Raw genomic sequence first — 11,393 nt, 5'->3', positions numbered from 1 at the left:
TCTACAAATAAGAAAGAAAGGAATAAAGAATGAAAACGATTAAGGGGAGAGAGAAGGTCGGAGAGGAAAAGAGAAAGGAACGGGAATTTCGGGAGAAATATGACAATTTTAGTAAATTCTCATTTGTCAGAGGGAGAGAGGAAGCGAGAAAGACAGAGAGAGAGAGAAGGAAGGAGGGAGAGATAGAGAGAGAGAGAGAAAACGTGTGTGTGTGTGTGTGTGCGAGAGAGAAAGAGACATATATATATAGAGAGAGAGAGAGAGAGAGAGAAGAGGGGGAGGGGTCGAGCGGTAAGAAAATTGAAGTAAAAAAAAAATCACATTTATCTGTTTTTTATCGTATATAGTTCTTACAAGGATGCCATATATGTTTAAGAAAATAAATTCCTTTTCTTTGATAAGATAAAGTCCAAGTCTATTAAAATAATGCAATTTGTTTAGCAGTACCCTTCCACAATAGTAAAATGCAAAGAATTTAGCACAAGCAGTAATCGTAAAAGACGGACGGTATATAATAGATTTAATTATGACATTTTGACTTTGTAGTGCGTGATATACTAACGTTTTTGAATTAATTTTAGAAATAAAAGGCATACAATTCATTTTAGAGGTCTAGTGGTCGAGTGGATACGTCTCCCGACTGTGGATCGCATGGACCGCGGTTCGATCGCGAGTCCCGCCGCGGCACTAATGTCCTTTGGAAAGCGATTTATCTACATTTTCCACACTCGACCCAGGTAATGTATTATGGGTACATGGCAGGAGTTTAAAATTCCTCGAAATGATTGAGCGCCATGCTAAACTTGGGGTAATAATGTAAAGCGCCATGAGTGTCAAGTCTGACAGAAATTAGCCCTATACAAGAACCCACTATTTTTGTATTATTGTTTTCAAAAATAATTAAAAAATTCAAAAATAGATTAGAGACTGTTGGAAAGAATTCCACTATACCGAAAGCAAAATAATTACACACTGAACATGTCGCTCAAGCATATTGAATAACGTCAATATCGTGGTTTCGTTTTGAGGGGGGAAAGGCGGACATGAATTCTATACAGAGGTTTCATGAAACGATTAAAATGATTGTTTTAACTTCATAATTGTCAATAAATAAATGTAAATCAGACACTCTGTTTAGACTTAAACGGAGAAATTCCCCTTACAATTCCACGAGTGCTTCTAAGTGTCATCACTATCTTCAGGATATCCAACTTGAGGGTCCCATGACTTGTACAATTACTAAAAAATTATGTACTTTCATTTTCATTTAATTTGTATTGACTCAACTTTCTACATTGAAATCTTTAGCTTTTGATTAACTGCCAAATTAAGATAAATGATTATTATAATTATCCTCATCATCAACAAAATTATGTATTCAAATTCTGATGACGCACTTGAATTGGGGAGGCCAATGTACTACTTTACTAAGGCTGTTTGACTACAGTTTTGGATTACTTACAGTGTCATACTGGACATTGTATTACCTTAAGTTTCTTTCATTCTCGCTCCTTTTCTCTCTCTCTCTCTCTCTCTCTCTCTCTCTCTCTCTCGCTCTTTCTCTCTATGTTAGGTTACGTATGGATAACTGATTAATATAACCAATAACAATACGAACCCTTTTTAATTCTACTTGAATATGATCATTGGAAAGAGAGAACGAGACATGCATGCATGGATAGGAAACTGGAATGGATAGGGTTGAGTAACTGTAAGAAAGGAGAATTAAGTGAAAGAGAGAAAGAAAGAGAGGAAGAGAGAGAGAGAGAGAGAGAGAGAGAGAGGGTGGACGAGAGGCAGAGAATAAAGATAGTAAGAGGTATTCCGTGTGCATTGTGTGCGAGGGAGCGTGCGGGCGCGGGGTGAGTTAGAGACCGAAACGGACGGGAAGAGTCACAGACAGAGGAGGATTAAAACACTAGGAGTTGGATGAGAAAGGAGAAAATGTGGAAAACAAGAGAGAGAGAGAGAGAGAGAGAGAGAGAGAAGAGAGAGAGAGAGATAGAGGGGGGGGGGGGGTGTATAGGGAGCGAGGAAGTGCATTGTGTAGGCCTATAAATATTTTAAAAAAACACATGAACGAAGCATGGGGATATTATGGGGCTGGGCATGAGGTACAGTAACATAAGAGAACATTACATAAGAATGAGACTCTACTACTTGGCTTTTTTCTTCACAAAATTATTGCTTTATTTTTCACACACAAAAATAAACATCTATAATTGGTTCGGGGCAAAAGTCGAAAATAATATTCAACATTGCCTGGTACCCTGTCGACCTGTTCGGACATTTCCTACTTTACCCTGTATTCCGATATTGAAATGATTTCGTTCGAAATTAAAGCACACCGTTCAATTATATTAAAATAAACCGGAGAAATTTCCTAAAACCTGTTATCCAAATTGCACTTGATGGAAGCATATAGGCTTATCCAGTAACATTATCATCATGAAGTAACCGATCAGTTGTCGCGGAGCTAAAATGTTCATTAAAATAGCCGCTTAATTTAGTTGTTCCTCTTGATTCCGCTGATCCAGTCGTTGTACTGTGTAACCCTAGTGTAGACTCCTGGGTTCAGGGGATCAGCGCATCCGTAGCCCCAGCTGACGACACCGGTCAATTCCCAGGCCCCAGCGCTGTTCTTGCACACGAAGGGTCCACCGCTGTCTCCCTGTGTACAAAAAAGTAAAAGTCAAAATGTTTAACGAAATATGGAACTTCTGTCTGTCATTCCCGATGTTGATTTTCAAAAATATTGTTTAAATGAGTAAAGTCATAATTTTGTATAAGACATGCAGTGCTACAAAATGTGATCATCAGCTAGAGGCTAAATAATAATTCATACCCCCCACCCCCTAAAGACAAAGTCCTCAATATCATGTGCTCAGATTTGAAAAAAAAGAAAGAAAGAAGCAAGCAAAACCAAAGAAATAATCCAAAGAAAAAAAACAACGAGATAATCGAACTTTTTCAAATTGTCAACAAATCATTTCCAAATTTCGTTCAAAAAAGCAGAAAACACGTTTTAAAAATAGGTGTTTTTTCTCCTTCTCGATTGGAGCCAGGGTTTCAAAACTGCCAGATGGTCCACAGAAATAGTTAAATGGGTGTGTGTGTGTGGGGGGGGGGGGGTGTCTCACTCACCAACAACCCCCCCCCCCCCCCACCCCCATCCTGAATAAAATGGAACACATACCTGGCAAGAGTCCATGCCACCGGAAGAGTATCCAGCGCAGAACATGTTGTCAGTGATCTCGCCATTGTACCACGAGGGACGATTGCACACCTTGGTGTCGATGATGGGTACGTAGACCTGTTGGAGCTCGGCATTGTCGATGGCAGCTAAGGAAAGACGGAAACAGGGGGTTAAAGGAAACCAAAACCTTCATACTAAGTTACTTTTATTGTAAAGTTTAAGATATTTGAAAAATATCAGTGAAAATTTGAACAAAATCGGGCAAGGAATAAGGAAGTAAGAGCTTTTTGAAATGACTAGTCACTAGAGGGCGGTATTCAATTTGATGACATCATCTGTTAACAACTCTCCATGCCTTTTGTACATAAAATTTCACAATTTTGTTGTTTTCTTCGTATTTATTTGTGTTCTTGATCCGACTTCATAACATGTGAAGTAGAATATCATTTTGCATACTATATCTTGCTTTCGGGGTAGTACATTATCTCAATCACAAGAAAGAAGGAAAAATATGAAACTTGATGTACAAAAGGCATGGAGAGTTGTTAACAGATGATGTCATCAAATTGAATACCGCCCTCTAGTGACTAATCATTTCAAAAAGCTCTTACTTCCTTATTCCTTGCCCGATTTTGTTCAAATGTTCACTGATATTTTTCAAATATCTTAAACTTTACAATAAAAGTAACTTAGTATGAAGGTTTTGGTTTCCTTTAACAGTGACGATCATTGACTGAATTGATAAATAGATATATTATATGAAATAATAATACTAACAAATACAAATAATGATTAGAATACTAGTAAAATACATATAACGCCTAGGCTATTCCTCTCTCTCTCTACCTTGTTGTCTTTTAAAATCTCTTCGTTTTAATTATCTTGTTCATTCTCCTTATCTCTCTTTTTGTATTTCTTAAATAAAATGCTACTTTCTCTCACACCTCTTTTCTATCTTTTTAAAAATATATTAATATATATTATTCCCTCTCATAATTTCTCTCCCACCCTCTCTTCCTTTCTCCTATAAACTCTTACGTCTAATAATTTCGCTTTCACACTTTCCCTCTTTAATCTGTTGTAATATTTTTCATCTTGATTCTCTCCCTCTCTCCCACCCCCATTCTCCCTCTTGCCATTCTTTCCGACTCTCCCTCTCACCCTCTCACCCCCATTCTCTCTCTCTCTCTCTCACCCTCTCACTCTCTCACACACACTCTCTCTTTCACCCTCTCACCCTCTCTCTTTCTCTCTCTCTCTCTCTCTCTCTCTCTCTCTCTCTCTCTCTCTTTCATACACCCTCCTACCCCACCCCATTATCCACTTACCCTCCTGGTCGCCCCAGCCGGTAACCACGCACATGGTGTCGGCGGGGTAGTCGGAGGTGGCCACACAGGCCTCACTGATGGCGTCGTTGAAGTCGATGGGGGTCTCGAGCTTGAGCATGGCGATATCGTTGTCGAGGGTCATGGAATTGTAGTCCTCGTGGACGAAGATGCCGCCGAGCTTGGCGTTCACCTGGGTGGAATCTACTTCGTCGCGGTCGTGGGATCCGAGTGTGATGGTGTAGTCGGATAGACGCTTCCAGCGGCTGTAGAGATTAAAATCCTCTTTTATTTAATCTATTTATTTATTTATGTATCAATCTATTTACACATTTTATTGGTGTAGTTATTAATTCATAAACGAATAAATAAATTCATTCATTCATTTATCTTTTTTAATAATTTCGGCGGTATGCATTCATCTTCGTGTCAACACTCAAAATATATTGTCAACAAAACGTGTAAGCCATGTTGTTAAATTATGTAATGCAATAAAGTACCTCCAAAGAGGAAATAAATTATTGAAGATAATAATATGTAATATGTAATTATTCATTTTGTTTATTAACCATATGACTCTGTGACAGTGAATTACAACGTTAGTAACATACAGTGCGATAAAAATGATAATACCCCAAGATTAGATTTTCATAGGAAACACCAAGGAAATATAACTTGGAACATCGCCCTCCAACAGTAACTCAATACTTTGAAGTTGATGGAGGCGGAAAGGAGGATCGGAGATCTACAATCTAATGAAATGTGAAAGTGAACATGGAAACGGCGTACATATTTCCAACAGACTTCTTTCTTTGACATTCTATACTTATTATCAATGTATTGTTCTATTTATTTACTTATTTTGACACATCTGATTCCGAGGCAGCCATGTTAACCAGTAGGTGACCAATGAACAAAAACAACACTGAAAATGTATTTAAAGCATTTTATTCATAAGGTTCTTATTTTCCCAGCATTGTGATGATCATTGAAAACATCCTTGTCAATCACATTGTATTGCGTGACAGAATTCATCCTGTTTTCATTTGTTTTCATTTTTTTATTATTAGGAAATAGGAAAGTTAAAATAGTTCTTTGACTTTTGTGGTAATATAATCGGTACTTATCATCTTTTTTTGGATAAACTTGATCTTAATGGCCCACTTCATTTTGTTATGAATATCGAAAGTTAAAACAAATGAAATGAAACAATAATAGATTAAAAAAAAATAACATCATAATCACATTTAACATTGAGGAGATTACCAGGAAATAGTCTCATATTCCCGGTGTCATGATTTTATCATTAGCCCAATTTCCATTTAATACAAACACATCTTTTATCATGCGTCAGGGAGTAAAAATAAAGACAAATCGGAAATGAGATGGTGAGTATGAAGAATAAAAAATATCCCTAAATTTTATTGGATGTATGACTTAACAAAATGTATGATTACTCTTTGGCCAAATTGAAGGTAATTCGTATTGTCTCTTTTCCATGGAAATTAATCAGCCTTGACCACGTGAACAGTAATGTCACAATATTAAATAAAAAATATCCCTAAATTTTATTGGATGTATGACTTAACAAAATGTATGATTACTCTTTGGCCAAATTGAAGGTAATTCGTATTGTCTCTTTTCCATGGAAATTAATCAGCCTTGACCACGTGAACAGTAATGTCACAATATTAAATAAAAAATATCCCTAAATTTTATTGGATGTATGACTTAACAAAATGTATGATTACTCTTTGGCCAAATTGAAGGTAATTCGTATTGTCTCTTTTCCATGGAAATTAATCAGCCTTGACCACGTGAACAGTAATGTCACAATATTAACTATTGACGGAAAAGTATTCTCTATTTTTTCCTTTTGGCACGCGAATTTTCAATTTAGATGCAATCCCCCAAAATGTAATCAACGATAAGAACACAAGATACATGGCATAATGTGGGACATGAAGAATGTAAATGCAATATACAGAAAGTGTAAACGCGATATGGACAACATATGATTAAGTCAGAACAAAAAGTATTAATGATGCCACGAGTACCACCTTGGCGGGTTATGTTTCCGTATACGAATCATATACATTCGTCCATATATACACCCTCTTATACACCTCTAAATACAAATGAACATAACAAAAATATACCAATCAATAATTAAATTGTCATATGGATTCCTATATTCAGAGTCATTGATAAATTATGTGAGCATCAGTGCGCAAATGATGTTAAAAGGGTAAACATATTCTTCTGGTATCATAAGCTTTACTATGACAATATTCATCAATATTTTGTTCCTTTTTCTAGGGGGAGGCGGAGGAGGGGAAGGGGGGGGGGGAAGGGGGGGGGGGAGGCGGAGGAGGGGAAGGGGGGGGGGGGGGGAAGGGGGAAAAGGGGGGGGGGGGGTAAATTTTCGCCAGAGATGGTCCTATACCCCATTCGAGAATGTCCCTGAAGTGTTCCCATTCCCACTGTGATCATTCTGTGCTCAAACTCTGTGGTCTTCCTACACCTCCCATCCCATAATACCATACTATACTACTGCTACTGCTGCTACTACTACTGCTACAACTACTTCTAATATTTCTACTACTACTACTACTACTACTATTGCTACTACTAATACTACTACAATTCTTTCTACTAACAATTTTATTCACCCAGGGAAGACACATCAGCATTAATACTCTTCTTTCTGAGGGCCCTGCAATTATGTTTTACTCCATTAATAACTGAATTTTTTTTTCACATGGGTGAAGAGTGGTAAATGTGGATTGATGACTACCCAAGAGATGATAGTTCCGGGCTAGGATTGGAACCCTAAACCCTTAGATTGAGAGTAACGTGAATGAACCACCATACCACGCAACCTCCACCCAGGGGTCATCTAGAAATACTGTTAGCATGCGTGACCACAGTTTTTCCAGACATCCCCTAAACGAGGATTTCTTCTGAAGCCAAAATACACCCTAAATGAGGACTTCGCGTGGGTTTTTCAATAGTCTCGGCAATTGGCAATTATTACCCCCCCCCCCCCCCTATTATCCCGGTATGGCCCCGAGGACTAGAAAAAAAACTAAACTTAACGCGTATACCAGCGCGTACAGAAGGATTTTTTTTTTACCATTTCTTAACTTAGTACCCTTTTTCATCACTAAATATGGCCCTAAATTGACGTTTTTTAACCTCTTAATGCGGCACCGCGCGGACCGCGTCCAATCTATAAAAAAAAAAAAAAAAAAAAAAACACGCCTTAAAAGGCGTTTCTTTGTCACGCATGCTTACAGTATGTATATTTGACTGAGGCCCCCGAGCACCTCTACGACACTAGGGACTTTGAGATTTGCACGACGAGAGCGTGGACTGCCGCGTGTGACATTGTGTTAAGGCACTGGGCCGTCCCCGGCAGTGCCTTAAAAGGACGTGTACCTTAAAAGGATGTCACATTACCTTAAAAGGATGTCGCACGTGGCGGTCCACGTTCTCGTCGTGTAAATCTAAAAGTCCCTACTTACTAGAAGCAGTGAGCTGCAGACACGATCCATTGGTTGTCAATGAGGGTAGCTCCACACATGTGGTATCCACCCTGTCCGACAAGGTAGTTCTTCCTGATGCCGACCTGCCACGGCCAGGAGCCGGGCATGGCGGCGTCGCCTCCCACGATAAAGGTGTTGACGGGGTCGACGGCGGGCTTACCACAGTCTGCGAGAAGAAGAAGAAGAATACAAGAAGAAGAAGAAGAAGAAGAAGAAGAAGAAGAAGAAGAAGAAGAAAAAAAAGAAGAAGAAGAGGAAGTTGGGTTAGTGATGTAGACAAAATGGCATTGTTTAACGATGTTAAATCTGAGATGCATGGCCCTACATGTTATCAGTGTCTGTGATACGGTGAAATAATCACTATGAACATGGTGAACAATGAAAGCGGACAAAATATACAGTTCCTCGGGTAGACAAAGGAACATCCCTTTACTGCTTTTATGTAAAAATGTGTGGAACAGGTGTCACATGCATATTCACCTGTTCTACACATTTTTACATAATAGCAGTGAAGGGATGTTTCTACCTGAGAAACTGTATATTTTGTCCGCTTTCTTTGTCCACCATGTTCATAGTGAATGAAGCCCTAACAAAAAATGCGCTCCAAATGATCATGAAGTGCCTCAAAAAAATAAAAAAATTTGAGTGACCGGTTTTACCATACTCATTTTCCCCAATAGACTGTAGTGTTATCAAAACCGTTAGGAAAACGCACAATGAAATTTAATTTTCAATCATAATTATCTTGATAATCAGACAGGCGATCGGCTTGTAAAAGTTATGGGGCTCCTGACTGACCTAAAGGTTTATAATTATCATTGCAGCATGAGCTAAATCCAGGATTTTGTTTCAGAATCTGAGATAAAATTACCAGATCCCTTGATGCTGCGTCTTTGCATTTGGCGCACTGCATTTCTATGATGCTGTTGATTGAACAAATTGAATAAATTCATCAATTCCTGATGAAGTCGTATGAGCGAGAATTCAATTTATTGTTGTCTCATATACGGTTGTCTTATTTACTTCGTATATATATGTATTTATTATGAAAATGTGATAGCAAAATGTGTATATTGATGGTCATCTTGCGAGTAATAACCATTAACTACTCTCATCGGACTCTCACCATTAATTTTTCTCTTCATTTTTTATTTTTTATTTTTTTATGGTGAACTATTGGGGGGGGGGGGGGGGGATGATTGTACAGGCCATCACCCCACCTGAAATATTTTTTTTTTTGGGGGGGGGGATATATCCCCCCATCCCCCGGGATCGACACCCATGATTAGGACACTGCTAACGTTACAATTTCACAGATATGACATACGTGACATATTCATAATTCATGCAAAGTTCTACAGAATTTGAAGTTGGCTGCAAATGGGACATAGTATCTTTTTGTTTTAACAGAGATGGCGCCATTTAATAATGATCCATTTTGAACAAGAAATCTTCCATGTCATTTGATAATCTTCGTCCATAATCATGAACAGAATACCAAACACAAAGAGTATTTGACATGCATGTACAGCAAAGCTTAAAGAGACATTTTTTTGTAGATATGATTGAAATTTGGCAAATACAAAATTTAAACTTTCTTTGTAGGTGAGTGTAAATGGTATTTTTTTTTTCTTGAAGGTGTACATGCTATTAGACAATTATGTTTCGGTATCATACAGAGAATATACTCTCTTTACCAATATAGAAAGAGAAACATCTTTTAGAAAATAGGTGTTTAGAACTCTCTCTCTATACGTGCCATATCCTGAGACGTTGGCGACCATTAAGTGCCACAACTCTCTGTCCCATATTCTATAAAATAATTCATTCTCCCCGAGATCAATTCCACTATCAGAAATCCTACTTCTTTTAGCTACTCATCCATAGAATCCTCCTTCTACCCCTACTTCTCCTCCCCTTGATTCTTCCAGTCGGTGCAAGATTTTCCAAACCTTTCTTTTCTTTCGTATAACATGACCCAAGAAGCTCACCTGTCGACCACTAATATTATTCAGAACCTTTCGTCTTCTTCCTGCCATGGCAAATACCTCATTATTTGAAACTCTTTCTGTTCATGAAATTCTTATAGCATCCCTCTTAGGAAACGAACTTCACAACTTTCCAGTCGTTTTCTTAGGTCTGATGTCAGGGACGAACCTCCACTAACAATAAATTAGAACATAATATCGGCCTCGATTGAAAGAGCAGACAAACATTTTGAACAACCACGAAGGAACCAAACTTCACAACTTTCCAGTCGCGTTCGAAGGTCTGATGTCCGGGACCAAACTCTAATAGCAATCCATTAGAACATAATATCGGCATCGATTGAAAGAGCAGACAATAATTTCGAACAACCAAGAAGGATATTTTTGTTCTTGCAAAAACTTACCGGCCAGAGCGGCAGCGACGCAGGAGAGGAGTACGATTGCCTTCAACATGATGAGAGCTTCCAGGTTCTTCTTCCAGAACTGTAGTCGAGATGACTTGTAGGAAACCTCCGAATCCGCCACCTTTATACCAAACTGGTATCATCTTAATCCGATTTAATAAGGGCTTAGTTTTGGGGACGCGTGTGGCCTATCTTAATCCTGTCTTAAGCCAGACGTGTGCGTAGATGTGACGTTAATAAGGTCCAAGATAAGAACAAATGACCTTGCATTCATATGCATCATGTTACGATTAAAACAAAACATACTTATACTTTACGTATATTTCTAACTTCTATGTTTGTTGAAACCAACCCCCGGCCTATCTTCAATTCAAATCAATACTTGGTTGCCAAAACTGTGAGAAAAAGAGCATTTTGCTAAATTTCACAAAAATGTGAATATGTGAATAAATGTGAGTAAATGTGAATATTGCCTTTATTGCTTGCTTCAAAGGCATTATTTTATAATTATTGCAATTATATTAGTCTATGAGAAACTAAATAAAATGGTTTATATTGTTGAAATGCGTTAATGAATCATTATGTATTTTATTTTAAAGAATACTCCTGTGAAACTTCCGCTTTTGCGAATAGCACACCAATGAAACCTAAATTTACAATATGTTTAATCTTTGTTCATTAGGATTAGTATCACCGCTTATTATTTCCGTGAAATATAACCTCATTTATATCAATTACAAAGTTTAAAGAAAAATATTTCATAACTTTATTTCAGCCAGAACTGCATGAACAAATCTTAATTCAACATAGAGAAAGATGAGATTAATATGCAAAATTTGTAATGATGTAACGATATAACAAAAAGAACAACAACAACAAAAACAACAACAAAGCACTACGTATATAATAATAATAAATTGATAGATATCTTA

The 11,393-nt window shown here is 37.7% G+C and overlaps 1 protein-coding gene across 1 annotated transcript; it reads right to left on the bottom strand.

Annotated features, from left to right (window-relative positions):
• Positions 1-2,165: 2,165 nt before the first annotated feature.
• On the bottom strand, positions 2,166-10,564 carry LOC753460 (trypsin-2). The gene is made up of 5 exons (XM_030988653.1): positions 10,462-10,564; positions 8,049-8,235; positions 4,525-4,787; positions 3,197-3,342; positions 2,166-2,671 (listed from the first exon to the last, which is right to left on the bottom strand). Exons 1-5 carry the CDS (start codon positions 10,508-10,510, stop codon positions 2,507-2,509), a joined length of 810 nt encoding a protein of 269 aa, XP_030844513.1. The 5' UTR covers positions 10,511-10,564; the 3' UTR covers positions 2,166-2,506.
• Positions 10,565-11,393: the final 829 nt, after the last annotated feature.

The sequence above is a fragment of the Strongylocentrotus purpuratus genome, unplaced genomic scaffold (assembly GCF_000002235.5).
Source record: "Strongylocentrotus purpuratus isolate Spur 01 unplaced genomic scaffold, Spur_5.0 spur5_scaffold_17, whole genome shotgun sequence".
Classification (NCBI taxonomy): Eukaryota; Metazoa; Echinodermata; class Echinoidea; order Camarodonta; family Strongylocentrotidae; genus Strongylocentrotus; species Strongylocentrotus purpuratus.
This window is presented reverse-complemented; position numbering and strand designations above follow the sequence as displayed.

Bases quoted from the DNA above. Each gene is read 5' to 3' on its own strand.
- LOC753460 (XM_030988653.1), bottom strand. From the start codon at position 10,510: ATGTTGAAGGCAATCGTACTCCTCTCCTGCGTCGCTGCCGCTCTGGCC. The intron at 4,788-8,048 runs GTAAGTAGGGAC...TAATCTCTACAG, and splicing joins TCTGCAGCTCACTGCTTCTA to CCGCTGGAAGCGTCTATCCG. The intron at 3,343-4,524 runs GTAAGTGGATAA...GTCTTTCCTTAG, and splicing joins CGGCTGGGGCGACCAGGAGG to CTGCCATCGACAATGCCGAG.